This window comes from Acipenser ruthenus, chromosome 1, assembly GCF_902713425.1.
Source record: "Acipenser ruthenus chromosome 1, fAciRut3.2 maternal haplotype, whole genome shotgun sequence".
Taxonomy (NCBI): Eukaryota; Metazoa; Chordata; class Actinopteri; order Acipenseriformes; family Acipenseridae; genus Acipenser; species Acipenser ruthenus.
In genome coordinates, this window is record NC_081189.1 from 43,045,765 (window position 1) to 43,062,008 (window position 16,244).

At 38.3% G+C, this 16,244-nt stretch overlaps 2 protein-coding genes across 3 annotated transcripts in view; both read right to left on the minus strand.

The window, feature by feature from the left end:
• Positions 1-1,125, minus strand: part of vps13a (vacuolar protein sorting 13 homolog A) — a 104,492-nt gene extending 103,367 nt beyond the window's left edge. Inside the window, exon 1 of one of the 2 annotated variants that reach the window (XM_034034577.3) lies at positions 883-1,124. In XM_034034577.3, the coding sequence (XP_033890468.3) occupies positions 883-982 (100 nt within the window). In that variant the 5' untranslated portion in view covers positions 983-1,124. Of the gene's footprint in view, positions 1-882 lie in introns of both variants that reach the window. The other variant, XM_059025449.1, reaches the window with a different exon arrangement.
• Positions 1,126-11,841: 10,716 nt separating this feature from the next.
• On the minus strand, positions 11,842-15,972 carry LOC117420509 (C2 calcium-dependent domain-containing protein 4C-like). The gene is made up of 2 exons (XM_034033958.3): positions 15,909-15,972; positions 11,842-13,357 (listed from the first exon to the last, which is right to left on the minus strand). The coding sequence occupies exon 2, from the start codon at positions 13,304-13,306 to the stop codon at positions 11,966-11,968; it is 1,341 nt and encodes a 446-aa protein (XP_033889849.1). The 5' UTR covers positions 13,307-13,357; positions 15,909-15,972; the 3' UTR covers positions 11,842-11,965.
• Positions 15,973-16,244: the final 272 nt, after the last annotated feature.

A 16,244-nucleotide genomic window follows, 5' to 3' on the forward strand; every position in this document is an offset into this window, starting at 1 on the left:
GGAATTGACCACCTAGTCATGTGGTTGAGGCAGAATCACTTAGATCATTAAGATCCAACTTGGCAAAGTTCTGAGATCAATCAGCTACAAGGACCTAGACGATATTAAATGGGCCTGCTTTCACAAATGTCCTAATGTTCTTATGCCTTACAGTAATGGGTAGGGGAAAATGATGCCAGTTTACAGTATATCATCTGCTGTTTGCAGATATGATAAACAAGACACTGAGACAGTTAACTGAAAACAGTAAGAATTAAAATTCAAATCAAACAGTTTTACTGTGCAAATGGCAAACAACAACTCAATCAGATGTGATGAAATGCACAAATGCTTAGCGAAACAGGTCTGACCTACTGTACTACTGCAGCAGTGGGATAGGTCTGTTCTACCCCTGGGTGGCTGCATACCACGTCTTGTGCATTTATTTTACTTACAACTCAGATGAACTCCCCTTAAGTCTACAGTCCGTCTGAATATCATCAAAAAGTGGTTTATGTTTACTGCTATAAGTAAGCTCTGTATAACTGATACGCGTCGACATGGATAGTTTCTGTTTCGTAATGAAGGGTACTCAAGAAGCCCTAAGCTAAGGCGAGTCCATGGCCAATATCCATGGCATGTGTGAATTAAGCTGTTTATACCCGATAAACCTACTTGGGAATCAGGATGAGTTTCGTATTTACCTTTTATGTGTGCAATTAATATGGAAACGCCACTGGAAGTCAATTAGCCCGTTAATACCCCTTACTTCCATGTACGGCACAGTATACTGTACACCATCTGTCTTACTTAATGATTGATGACAGCTGCGTCCAAAATAAATAAATAAATAAAATCAGTTACATAAATAATAACACAACGTGTTAACGTGGTTTGCTTTACCTCCCCATATCCCAAGTTTGAGCTGCGAGCTGTCCAGGTTCACCACGTAGTCTCCTAGGAACCTGTTTAGCACGTCTACCACCACGGACTCGAACACCATGTTTGCTGTCTTTACTCCCGAGTCACCATGTACACTACAGACAGCACGCCTGGACACCCCTCGTATTTCCTGAAATAAACACACCACCGGAACTAACGTGAAGATACTGCCTGTCGCGCGCACGCTTGACAGTGACGTGACGGGATAGCTCGCACGTGACCTGCGAGAGCGTTCGCAGTGTTGTATCACGTGTTAAAGAATCACCGTGCTTGCTCATTATTTAAATGAGTATGTTGCTTGCTATTTCTATTACTTAATAAATGTTGCAAAGTTTAAAGTTTTACTAGTACTGTAGCTACTTTAATTACCACACTTAGAATATAGCAAAAACGTGTACTACTGAGCTGTTCAGCGAGATAATTATACACACACATGTATTGCTACCAAACATTTGTTGCAAGTAGTGACAATGTTAAAGAAGCTTCTGCAGTACTGTGGTACGCTTCCATTTTGCACTTTTTGACCAGCGTACTTGGTAATCCTGAGAGAAATCTCGCTGTTTGGTGTTAGTGCAACACCCAGCTAACAATTTAACGTTGTTGCAACGTTGTGGTAAGTGAAAACGAAAATGTGTGGCGTTTTCTTAACGTTGTCACAATGTTGTGAAGTAACGTTGCGATGTTACATACCTACAACACTTAAACAACTTTAAAATGTAACACTTCAGCAACGTTGTTATGTAATACCTAACATTTATACAACTATATGTTTTTTTTAATATAACATTTATTGTCCAATTTAAATAGCTATAACAAACCGAAGTAGTAGTAATAATGGTAATGTTTATCTATGAGTATATCTAAGAGTACCGATAATATGTGTGTGTTAACTAGCCACGTAATCCATCCATCCATTATCTGTAACCCCTTAATCCTATAGGGATGCGGAGAACCAGAGCCGAACCCGAGGGGGGAGGGGGGAGGAGGGAGGAGGCGCAAGGCAGGACTACACCCTGGCAGGACGCCAGTCCATCGCAGGGCAACTAAGGGACAATTTAGAGAGGCCAATCCAGCTAGCCAGCATGTCTTTGGACTGTGAGAGGAAACCCACGCAAACACATGGAGAACATGCAAACTCCACACAGACAGACCCCTGAGACTGAAATCAAACCCAGGACCCTGGAGCTGTGAGGCAGCAGTGCTAACCACCACGCCACCGTGCCACTCTTGGCCCCATAATCCTTGTACACTCTAAGAAAAGACAGGTTTTTGTTTTTTTTTACTGCGTGAAATAAGCTTTAAGGTTTAATTATCTGGTATTGTTGCTTTATTATTAAGAGGCAGTGCTATATAATAAAATATAATTATATTGCATGGAAAAATTGACAACTATATATGAACTAATTTAATTTACTGTCTAACAAAAAACAAATGGCAGGTGTGTCAATATCCAATAGTTCAGAAATCACAAGCCACAAAAATAAAAACGCTACTGAGATAAAAACCAACAGGTTGCATTTATTTAAAATATAATACAAACTATTCGTGCCTCTACTGAATCCAATGGGTTAGAAATGACTTCTTCCAAGTCTGCCCCATCAACTCATCAGAAGAGAAAGTTGCTCCTTCTGATTTTCAATAATCATGTCCATTTTCATAATTATATTACATTGAAAAATCTGTTAAAATATATATTTTTCATGATTCTGATAAATTACCTGATATAATCTCAAAACATTGTTGTTAGTTGTAACAAAATATAATCTCAAAACATTTTAAAATGTGTTATACCTGAATTTACATGAAGGTATTTAAATTTTTTGTTTGGTTATGTGTTGACACTGTTGATCACTCTATTCTACTATCATCTCTTGCTGACCTGGGGATCTCTGGCACTGCTCTGGCCTGGTTCTCCTCCTACCTCTCCAATCGCACTTACCAGGTAACCTGGCGTGGAGCAACCTCCACACCTCACCCACTCTTAACTGGAGTCCCCCAAGAGTCAGTCTTGGGTCCTCTCCTGTTCTCTCTCTACATCCGCTCCCTGGACCCCCTCATCGCATCCTATGGTTTCTCATACCATTTCTATGCTGATGATGCTCAGATTTTCCTCTCCTTCCCCACCTCTGACTCCACCATCTCCTCCCGTATCTCTACCTGTCTGTCTGCTATTTCCTCTTGGATGCACTCGCATCACCTCAAACTCAACCTCTCTAAATCTGACCTCCTTTTCTTTCCCTCCTCCTCCCCCTCCTCTGATCTCTCTATCTCTGTTCCTCTAGAATCTACCACACTCTCTCCCTCTTCCTCCGCTAAGAACCTTGGAGTCACCCTGGACCCCTGCCTCTCTTATTCCCAGCACATCTCCACTCTGGCACGCACTTGCCGATTCTTCCTGAGCAACATACAAAGAATCTGACCCTTCCTCACCAACTATGCTACCCAGCTCCTGGTCCAGGCCCTGGTACTCTCCCGCCTAGACTACTGCAACTCCCTCCTGGCTGGCCTCCCTGCGTCCGCCACCCGTCCACTCCAGCTCATCCAGAACTCTGCTGCCCGCCTGGTGTTCTCTCTGCCTTGCTTCGCCCACGCTACTCCACTACTCCGCTCGCTCCACTGGCTCCCGATCACCGCTCGCATCCAGTTCAAGACTCTTGTACTAGCCTACAGATGCCTTGACCAGACTGCACCCAGCTACCTCCAGACCCTCATCTCTCCCTACACCCCCACTCGACCTCTCCGCTCCACCTGCACTAGAAGACTGGCTCTACCTCCGCTACGCTCCCCTGCCTCCAGAGCCCGCTCCTTCTCCACCCTTGCTCCGCAGTGGTGGAACGACCTTCCTACAGATGTCAGGACTGCCCAGTCCCTGACCACATTCCGGCGCCTCCTTAAGACTCACCTCTTCAAACAGCACCTGTAGAACTCCTCTGTTGTATCCTGGGGCACTATCACCCTTCATTTAAATGTGCTTTATTTTGCTCTTATCTGCCCCCTATTTTACTGCATTTAATCCTGTACTTCAGAATATTGTAATCTGCCAAGTGTTTAACCTGTAGTATTTTGTACTTAATCATATCCTGAAGTAACTATCACTATTTAATCATATCCTGATGTAACTATCACTATTATCTGCTGTATTATTGAATTGTGGTTTGTCACACTTGAACATAAATTATTGTATTTCTTGCTCTTATTGTATTACTTGTATTGTAACACTTGAAATGTATTTGCTTGCTATTGTAAGTCGCCCTGGATAAGGGCATCTGCTAAGAAATATATATATATATATATATATATATACATATATATATATACATACATACATATATACACACACACACACACACACACACACACACATTTTATGCTAACACACACATATGTTTGCAATGTTCATTTAGATATACAGTATATACAGTGCCTTAACAAAATATTAGAGAATGGTATACTCCAAAGGAAGGGCACATTACTAGTAGTAATTAGCAGTGTGTTGTACTAAATAATGAAAGGCTAATATAGCTGTAATTGTGGCTGGAGGTGGACCGACCCGCAATTATGTATATTCTATAATATTTATTTGGGGCACCATATTCAATTTTTTAACGTGTTATAACATTTAATAATCAATATCTTATATATATATATATATATATATATATATATATATATATATATATATATATAATTTCAAAAGAAAAATAATGAACTTTCATCAAAGTCTTGTGTGCTTGTGGGGGTCTTCTGTCTGTCTTTTGGGGGTGCCCAGCTCTTTTTTCCAAGTCCAATATCTGATGAAATTAAGGAGTAAAATATTATCCAAACATCATTATGATTCCCTACTTTTGCTAAAGACTGCATATTAAAATGGTTATATATATATATATATATATATATATATATATATATATATATATATATTATGCACAGCCTCTGTCTCACTGTCTTTATCATGTGTTTCTTCCAAAATGTTTGCCTGTGATGCACATATTATTAAATACTGTGTTCACTTCCAAGATATTACATTAAAACAAGTTGAATATGTACCGACAATACTTGTTGATGAAGACAGCTGCAACGCTGGAGGCTTTGGTAAGTGTCGGGCACAACCTGAATTCTCAATTGATACTCTCTTTGCTGGTGGTTCCTCATCTTCATCTAAAACATAGATGACAAAGGCAAAATTAAAATATTCTAAAAAGCACAATATTGGAGATATATATATATATATATATATATTGTGATGACTTGCCCCCACTTAGGTTCGTTGCCCCTTTACAAATAGACCCAACACACTGAAATTGGGGGTTCAGCGCTTCCGCGCACTTTTAATAATACAAACAGAAATACAAAATACAAAACAAAAACAAACACCTAGCTCCTTCGGAGCGCTAACTAAACCTCAGGAACACCCTGACTATACAGTGGGACGGCTAAGCCGTTTCCCCACAACACAAAACTCAGTATTTCCACCCTTGACGACTGCTTGGAAGCAGAGCACACCTTCCTGCCTCCTTCTAGACAGCAGCCCTGTGCAGACTGACTGCACCTCTCATATACCCTGCACCTGGTCCTAATTTAACAATAACTACCAGGTGCAGGGGATCATTAACAATAAACCAATTAACAAATTAAACAAATGTGCATTCTCACATGTTTTTTCTTCATGCAGGGAGGATTAACCCCCTCCCTGCTGTGTTACAATATATATACAGACGTGCTCAAATTTGTTGGTACCCTTACAGCTCATTGAAATAATGCTTCATTCCTCCTGAAAAGTGATGAAATTAAAAGCTATTTTATCATGTATACTTGCATGCCTTTGGTATGTCATAGAATAAAGCAAAGAAGCTGTGAAAAGAGATTATTGCTTATTCTACAAAGATATTCTAAAATGGCCTGGACACATTTGTTGGTACCCCTTAGAAAAGATAATAAATAATTGGATTACAGTGATATTTCAAACTAATGAGTTTCTTTAATTAGTATCACACATGTCTCCAATCTTGAAATCAGTCATTCAGCCTATTTAAATGGAGAAAAGTAGTCACTGTGCTGTTTGGTATCATTGTGTGCACCACACTGAACATGGACCAGAGAAAGCAAAGGAGAGAGTTGTCTGAGGAGATCAGAAAGAAAATAATAGACAAGCATGGTAAAGGTAAAGGCTACAAGACCATCTCCAAGCAGCTTGATGTTCCTGTGACAACAGTTGCAAATATTATTAAGAAGTTTAAGGTCCATGGAACAGTAACCAACCTCCCTGGGCGCGGCCGCAAGAGGAAAATCGACCCCAGATTGAACAGAAGGATAGTGCGAATGGTAGAAAAAGAACCAAGGATAACTGCCAAAGAGATACAAGCTGAACTCCAAGGTGAAGGTACGTCAGTTTCTGATCGCACCATCCGTCGCTTTTTGAGCGAAAGTGGGCTCCATGGAAGAAGACCCAGGAGGACTCCACTTTTGAAAGAAAAACATAAAAAGCCAGACTGGAATTTGCTAAAATGCATATTGACAAGCCACAATCCTTCTGGGAGAATGTCCTTTGGACAGATGAGTCAAAACTGGAGCTTTTTGGCAAGTCACATCAGCTCTATGTTCACAGACGAAAAAATGAAGCTTTCAAAGAAAAGAACACCATACCTACAGTGAAACATGGAGGAGGCTCGGTTATGTTTTGGGGCTGCTTTGCTGCGCCTGGCACAGGGTGCCTTGAATCTGTGCAGGGCACAATGAAATCTCAAGACTATCAAGGCATTCTGGAGCGAAACGTACTGCCCAGTGTCAGAAAGCTCTGTCTCAGTCGCAGGTCATGGTTCCTCCAACAGGATAATGACCCAAAACACACAGCTAAAAGCACCCAAGAATGGATGAGAACAAAACATTGGACTATTCTGAAGTGGCCTTCTATGAGTCCTGATCTGAATCCTATCGAACATCTATGGAAAGAGCTGAAACTTGCAGTCTGGAGAAGGCACCCATCAAACCTGAGACAGCTGGAGCAGTTTGCTCAGGAAGAGTGGGCCAAACTACCTGTTAACAGGTGCAGAAGTCTCATTGAGAGCTACAGAAAACGTTTGATTGTAGTGATTACCTCTAAAGGTTGTGCAACAAAATATTAGGTTAGCGGTCCCATCATTTTTGTCCATGCCATTTTCATTTGTTTTATTATTTACAATATTATGTTGAATAAAAAATCAAAAGCAAAGTCTGATTTCTATTAAATATGGAATAAACAATGGTGGATGCCTGTGGCAATGTGCCCCGTCCCTGTGTGCATTTGTGTGTATGCGTGCGTGTGTAAATGTTGGTGTATAGATTGGTACACGGGATGTAAACGGGTCTGTGTTTCACGTGTATTTAAAAAGTGTAGATTTGTATTTAGGCACGAGGAGAGCACAAATCACTTCACGTGCTGGTTAAATGTAATATGCGAGCACGGGGTTGCACAGAATTAATTCACGTGCTGGGATTCAAGTGAATAATTAATTAGTAATTGAATCCCAGCACAACAGTATATATAGAGACACATTTTCACTCACTGGTGTTAGGTGTTCGGTGAGTGGAGAACGGGATTGGAGCGGAGGTAAATGTGAAGAAGAAGAAGAAGAAGAAGAAGAAGAAGAAGAAGAAGAAGAAGAAGAAGAAGAAGAAGAAGAAGAAGAAGAAGAAGAAGAAGTAAAATCTGCTCACCGTGTTTTGTCTGTGTAGTCCGTTTTTGTTTGTCTTTTTATTTTGGCGTGTAGTGCCGTGTCCTGTGTTTTTGTTGTGTTTAAAACCTTTTATTTTCTGTTTATTAAATGCTGAGCGCGATCACGCGCCCAGCTTATACCAAACCACATCTCTCTGTCGTTTGTGTTCCTGTTTCTGGTCTGAGGCCACCCACTCCGGCCGTCTTTGTGACAATGCCAATTACTTTTGTCAGTTTCAAGTTATTTCAGAGAAAATTGTGCATTCATTTTTTGTGGAGGGGTACCAACAAATTTGAGCACGTCTGTATATATATATTACAAAGCATTACAAAACAATGTAGTTGTTTCACACCTTAAAAATATGATTAACTTTTAATGGATGTATTCTATGTAACTTGCTTTTGTGGGTACTGGCCATCACCGTTCTCTTTTTCTGTCTGTTCAAAATGTGTTGGTGTTTTCTTCTTTCATTTGCCCTGCTCCTCTGATTCTAGATGTGATGTTTCTTCTGCCAGCTTGGCACGGTGCAGTGCTCTGTCATAGTTCTCTGAAAAAAAATATTTTGTTTACAAGGAAAAATAAATATGATTTTTTCTAAAATTCATATTTTTTTGTTGATTGCTATACCTGTGAAAGAAAATATCCTGATTTTGTACTTTTTCCAGTACTCCTTGTCTGATAACTTGCCTTTCTTGGCTGTTTGAGTGGCAGACTTTGGCCAATAGCTGTACAAAATCTGAAACCATAAAGTAACTAGGCTGTCAAACATAACTACCATTACATTCTACATGTCTTTACAGCATTTGTAAGAACTGCAATATAATTTATACAGTACATGTATTAAACAATTTAACCAATTACAGTTTTCCATTTAGTTATTAAATATTTTATATAATTTATCAGTTGGCATTCAGTTATCTAATAAAAGAAAAAAAAAGATTACCGTATCTGTGGTTTCAATCCATGACTTATAGACGACTTCAACAGCACCGTCCTCTATGAACTCCACCACAGCATATTGAGGCATCTAAAAGATGGTGACATATTTTATAACAATGTCTAAACAGGAGGCTTTCCACTTCTTGTTCCATCTTCTTACTCCCAGTATGAATCAACCTCTCCTTTGTGCAGTCTGAGTTCAACACTGTTGTTATCTTCTTCATGTCTAGCATAAAAGCATTATTGGTGCAGCATAGCCCGAAATATAGTTTTTCTGCCACACCACTGATCAATCTTCATTGCCTTTGAGATACTGCACCCCCTCAGAAAAGGCATTTTATCTCATGACTATTAAAACACCTTTTCTGAGAGGGTGCAGTATCTCATAACTATGAAAACACCTTTTGTAAGGGATGCAGTATCTCGTAGCTATGAAAACACCTTTTCTGAGAGGGTGCAGTATCTCATTACTATTAAAACACCTTTTCTGAGAGGGTGCAGTATCTCATAGCTATTAAAATGCCTTTTCTGGGGGGGTGCAGTATCTCATGATTATTAAGCAGGTTGGCGAGAGTTCAGCTGTGTGAGTTGTAAGCACATCGTAACCATTATGTAGTTCAGAGGGTTGCATCTCGAGCTTTTCGGTTCGCGGGCTTTCCATCTTAAATGACCAATAAGAATGACAGTCTCGATTAGCCTACTTTCTTCGCTTTTATTTGCTTTAATTTCTGAATTGTTGTTAGCCAATTTTTTGTTATATTAATGCATGTACAAATCAAGTACAAATCAGATACGAAATTAAGAATTATTATCCGACTGACAAATATAAAAATGTTTTTTTGCCAGAATTCTGAAAAAAACTGTCCCGATAATGCGAGTGACTGAATGAACACAAATAATGACAGCAGCCCCGTGATTTGTTGCAGACGATGGAGTCTGGCCCGATGTTTATGCTATGTGCATATGATATGTATTGTAATAGAGTAGGTGTTCCTGATCTTAATTTGGAGGCTTTGGGACCCTGGGGGTTTAGGGAACATCTACTCCATCTTGGTGAGGGTGTCTGCAAAAGGCAGCCATGTTCATGAAAATGGTGGAATTGGTTAATTGTAATTGTATGATTTGTTAATTGTTTTGGCAGTTGGCATGACCATTGTAAATTAGAGCCAGCTGCCCTCACTTGTTACTGTGTGTTAAACTCACAGTTTGTTAATTCAGGGTTGCTGAGTTGGAGGGAGCAGAAAGCTGTTTGCGCTACATCCAAACAGTCATGTAAAGCAAGTACTGTGTTTCTCCATAACAACTGTGTGTTGTAGTTTCGTATCGGTAAGCAGTTTAGCTGCCCGATGGTCGGTCACTGACTGTACTCTGTATAGTTAGTACTCCTTTGAAGAGTTAGGCTTTTGTTTGTTTTTTTTATGAATAAATATACAGGCCCTGTCCTGTTTAAATAACATCTGTGGTGCAGTAAATGTTTCTTTTACACACAAGAAAACAGTGAAAAGGTCCCGAATTGTGGCAAGGCACCCCCACTTTGTCACAGTATATATACATTATAATTTTATGTACTGCAGTTCAATCTCTAAAAAAAAAAAAGTATAATTGCACACACACACACACACACACACACACACACACACACACACACACACACACACACATATATATATATATATATATATATATATATATATATATATATATATATCGATGTGTGAAAAATATACATACATTGCTATTACAATGATTGACTTTCTCTTGCAGCTTGGCTTGTCCATGTATTAGGCTATTTTCATAATCGGCTCAGCTTGCCGATGAAGTTTCTTATCTAACGTTGTCACAACTTGTGTTTTTCAAAATCCAACCACAACCTTACCACAACATTGTGTATTAGTTGATACATAACGTTTCTACAACGTTATCAAGTGTGTGTGTGTGTGTGTGTGTAACAATGGTTTTCGAAAAAAAAACATCACAGACAGGAGGAAGGTAGGATTGTTTTGGTAAAGTGATACAGTACATGTATCCAATATTTGAATAACAATCCTCTCCCAGTATGTAGAAATCATAGAATGAACTAAAAGACAGTATACTGTATTGGTCAGTACTATACACCTGACAGTATTATGAATCTCATACCTGTACGCAGGTTGTTGATTCATCCAGTACTATATGCTGCAGGGTCATTAGCAACAAGAGAATAACAGTTAAATTGGCCCACTGGGGGACTGGAAAGCAGTTTTGCAATCTTATATTGACTTTTAAAGTAGGTTAAATTTGTGATTTAAGGGTAGGATTTGATTAATGTGTAGATGTTCCTAGAAGAGTGGATGTCTCTGGAGCATTTGATTCAGGAGGAAGCACCATACATCTTAATCACATACTGTACTGTTACAAGTTACAATAAATATGGTTGACACCAATATGTGGGAACTACCGATGAGATTACATTAAAATGTTGTTTATAAATGGTGGTGACATTCAAATGGGTATCCCACAAAGTCTAAGTAGCAATTAATTATAGGGAATAGCATGCTTATTTTCATCAACTATGTGGGCTGCATGCACTTCAAAGGAAATAATGAAGTGGGGGAGATTGTGTGGTCCAGCGGTTAAAGAAAAAGGCTTGTAACCAGGAGGTCCCTGGTTCAAATCCCAGCTCACTCATTGACTCACTGCGTGACCCTGAGCAAGTCACTTGTGCTCTGTCTTCGGGTGAGATGTTGCGGTAAGTTACTCTGCAGCTGCATAGTTCACACACCCTAGTCTCTGTAAGTCGCCTTGGATAAAGGTGCCTGCTAAATAAACAAATAATAATCTTAAAAGGCTGCACTATGCATCTGAAACCTGATTTTGGACCTAAAGGTAAAACTGTAATTGAAAATAACAAAATAGATGGTTTTTTTTAGGAATTAAAAATGGTCAATTGTAAATTTGGATGTAATCCAAATGAAGAAAAAGGTGCTTACTATATGAGTAATACAAGTGACACTAAGGGTGGGTATTACTCCTTACAATACTGTTTTGCAACTAAATAAGCATATTAATTCTTCTTACTTGTTTTTAACATATTTGTCAACATAGTAACTGTCCTTTACATGTTAGTAATGTTTTGACATTGTTGGTAGATACCCATGTGTTAAACCAATGTATTTGACTACAACATTAGCATAAATTATAGTATTGCATAAATTAATACATTTCAAAACACTGTGGGACATATTCACAAAGCATTTTCACCAATGTTACAGAACTAACAAGAAACAACTCAGGTGCATGTTGGGGCGTCTGTATAATTTTATTGAAAGTAAGTTTCTGGTATGTGTTTGGAATTTTATTACAGTAGTACAATAAATTTCACATCTCTTTGTTTTTAAATTTCACATCTCTTTTCTGACATGTTGTGATACCCTTTACAAAGGCAATAACTGAAAAAGAGGCATTGCATTAACACCCAGCACTGTGTCTCGTTTGAGGCTAGATGCCTTGTTTAAGACCTTTAGTTTCAAGGACATGCTCTGGAGATCTTCCTCTGTGACCTCATCAAAAAAGAAATCCTCGTTAAAAATTGGATTCCTGCTGTTTTTTATGATGGTACTCTGCTGTCTCTGCATTTTCCCTGGGGTCAGACACACGATGACACAGCAGTTAACACACTTCACCTCAAAAGAGCTGTCGTACAGGTCTTCCACAGAAACCACCCGAACCCGGAGCGTGGCGCTGCCTGGGTCGTACTCTGCAGACAACCGAACCATTCCCCTGCCGTGGAGCTGGATTAGATGCTCTTTCTGGAGACGCTCCTGGCACTGAAGCAGGTCGAGAGAGAACAATACAGGAGGGGCCAGGGAGCAACCAAGAGCAGACACTGTGAAAAAAGACTTCTTTGAGGCACTGGGACTGGTGTCTGCGGAGCTACATTCATCTGTAGAGAAGGAGCTACTCCCCCCTAGGGATTGCTTGGAGGTGGATCTGGAAGACTCACCCAAAGAGCTCTCTTGACCGAATATTTTTAACAGAGAGGACCCCGAAAGGGATCGAGGCAGCAAAGGAGAACTGTAAGGTGAAGACTCATTTGAAGATTGTGTATCACTGTCAAGGATACCCTGCTTGGAGAGCACCTTACAGGGGTGACATGGAGGCAGACTTATATCAGAAGAGTTTAAGAGGCTTGGGGACCCTGTTGGAGACAGTAGCTGTTTACTGGGGAAGCTGCCTTGCTTCCGCAGGGTATAGCTTGTTAAGTCTACATGAAACAAGGACTCTTTCCTCCTGGTGTTAGGGCTTTCAAAGAAACCAGAAAGACCGTAGTATGTGGCTCCCTGAGGACAAGGGGCATGGTCTCCTAGTTTATTTCTGTGTATGTTCATTTTGTTGTCTTCATTGACATCCTCTACACTCTCTATTTGTATTATGTGCTGATTAGCCAACTTTACGAGGTCCCTTCTCTCGTTGCTTTTGATGAAACTTCCTGACCTAACATGAAGCAGGGGCATCTTTGTGCAATGCTGGATGTTGTTTTCGGAGGCAGAGGGGTTTATCTTGTATTTTGCTGGAAGCCTTTTCGAATTCCCAGAGTCTTTGGAAAGTTTTGGCGGGATAAAGAAATCTGGGATTTTGTCTGGTGTCAATACATTGCTGGGCAGTTTGTTGGAGAGGCTGGCTTTTGCAGTGATGTCCTCACAAGGTGAAAGTCTGTTACCATCAAAAGGAATGTGGTTTTCAACCGTTTCTCGAATTCTTTCAAGTAACCACATATTCACAACGTTTGCACTCAAAACTTTAGCTTTTCAGGAGCCAGAACACTCCTGTAAAAAAAAAAAAGTGGGATGAGAATAAGCTATTGTTTTTTAATGTTTTGAACTTTACCCGCATTAAATGATATACTGTGTTAAGTGTACATTATTATTATTATTATTATTATTATTTACTGGTTTTAAAACTTACAGAACAACACAAATAAAGACAGCAGCCCTGTGATTTGTTGCAGATGATGGAGTCTGATGGCCTCCTCTCATTTGTAAACTTTCTTATGTTACTATGAGTCTGGCGCGTGTGATATGTATATATACATTATAATTTATGTACTGCAGTTCAATCTCCTCTAAAAAAAAAAAAGTATAATACATGGTAACAGATTAAAGACAAGCATTTAGTAAACTTTAACCACTTTTTAATAAAACAAAAAAGAAAATACACCATTTCCAGTAATTTAACAAATAGTCTTTTAAAAAAACAATTGTATTGGCACCCCTGCTTTAGTGGTTCATGTGTTCTCCTTTTGCTTTTATTACAGCTTTCAGAAGTTTATGATAATTCTTAACCAGTATGTTCAATCTTGTTGGTGAAATCTGGGCCCATGTTCTCTTGCATATTTCCTTCAGCTCAGACAGATTGGATATACAATACTTGGCTACAGGGTCCAAAGCATTTTTATTGGATTGAGATCTGGTGATTGTGAACGCCATTTCAGAACGTTTATCTTCATTTCCTACAAGAATTCCAAAGTTGACTTAGCCATATGCTTCGGGTCGATGTCGTGCTGGTATCATTGTAGAATGTTTGATATGTGGCTGCATTCATTCAGTCTTCAATCACATGGATGTCTCCAGTCCCTGAACTGCTAAAACACCCCAATATCATGAGCAAACCACCTTCATGTTTAACTGTTAGTCTCATTGGGCCAGAGAATTTTGTTGAAGAATGCTTCAGATTCCTGCTCGTATTTCTTGGCAAACTTTAGACAGTGGTTTGCAGTGAGATCTACATGTATACAACTCTTCTGTGTTCTGTGTCCTTTGTATAGTTCTTCATGCACCATTATGCCAGATGCTTCTAAATCTCTCCAAGTTCTTGGCTGTTAATCTTAGATTTTTTTAGCTGCTCGGACGATTCTCCTACCTGCTGTACCTGTCATTTTCTTTGAACGTCCACTTCTTTCAAGCATTTCAGTTGAATTTGTTCTGTGGTACTTCTTGATTGTTGCTCTGATGTTGGTTTTCCATATTTCTTTGTCTTTGTCTTGACCATCACCTGCTGTGTTGCCAAAATGTTCTTAACACATGTTGGAAATAATTACCCCATTTTCTGGATATTGACTTTATTATACAGCTTAATTACTGTGTAATAGTTTTAATAAATTAATATATATATTTTAAAGCAGTTCTATTCAATGTTTTCAGACTTTTAATGTAAAGGTGCCAATACTTTTGTCATGAATAAATATTTAACATTTCTATTTTTTTTTAAATAAATATTGCTCGTTAACTACAAGGAACTGTGTATTTTTGGTCATATTAATCGGTGGTTAATGTACACGTGTTTTAACACATTTTTGTTTGAATTATTATATACTTTTGTCTGCGACTGTATGTTTTCATACTCTTCTAACTTATTTTCCTTTTGAAAAAAATAATAATACAGACACTGTAATGTTTTTGTAACATTCATGTGCTCTTAGCATTTTTGCTTTCAAATGAACCCCTGCACTGTACAATACATGTCACTGTTTGCAGTAATGTTTAAATTCACCTGTGTGGAAACTATGAATAGTATGTGATTCGGAGAATAGGTTGGCCTCACAGTTCAGATTAGTAAGAATCTACTGTAATTTAAGATTATTGTATTAGATTGCATTATTATTATATTCAAACTTGTTTCAAAATGTCAAAGGCAAAGGTATTCCTTTGACATTTAGAATATGCCATGGAAGCAAAATATGCAAATCATCTTAAGTGAAAGTTACAAGAATGCATTGTAATATACAAATGTTAAAGTATGAATTAATTTACAAAATAAATAAATGCAATCTACTTTTAAACAGCATTTTGATTAAACAATGCTTTATTAAAATAATCCATCCTTGTTTCTAAAATTAGTATTATTATTGTTTGAAATAAAAAAAATAAAAAGATAATATACTTTATTTGTGTTCAAACCATTATTGTTAATAGTAATGTAATTGCTTAGCTTTTGCTGCTTGTAATCCATGTATACATGGTCCATATAGGATTTTTCAGTTGTAAAGCTCACTACCTGTATAGTTTTAATAAACAGCAAATGTATGTATGCACCATGTACTATATGGAAAAATCTAAATAAAGCAACATTTTTATGTAGATATATAAAAATACATGCACTTCAACATACCTTCTACTGTTACAAATATATATATATATATATATATATATATATATATATATATATATATATATATATATATATATATATGTTACCTTAAGGAATCTCTTAAGTCAAATGCCTTTGTAAGAGTTATCTATGCCAGAAATAAAATAGATTAAAATTCAGATTATCTAGTCTACAGCAAGGTAGAAAAACAACAAATAAACTTGTACTTACTTTTTGTAGCAACTAAACAGATGTGACTGGCAGGTGATGTGATTGTGTGAGTGGAGCATCACACTGTTGTAAGTGTAGGATCACTAAGCACTGATGTGTTTTATACACCTGCTAACTGCTGCACGTCACTCATCTGACCAATTCATGAGCCAACCAGAAGGCTGATAACAGATTCCACACAGAGAAGCCCTTTGCAAATGAATGACAATGCACACTTTCCTGGAAATCTGAAAATCCTACCATTTGGTATGAAGTGTGCAAATCAGCTGTACGTATTTTCCAAAAATACACAGCATACAGGAAGTAACTCGATATTTTACCCCAATTAATTCACAC

Coding starts and splice junctions, on each gene's coding strand:
- LOC117420509 (XM_034033958.3), bottom strand. CDS start 13,306: ATGTGGTTACTTGAAAGAATTCGAGAAACGGTTGAAAACCACATTCCT.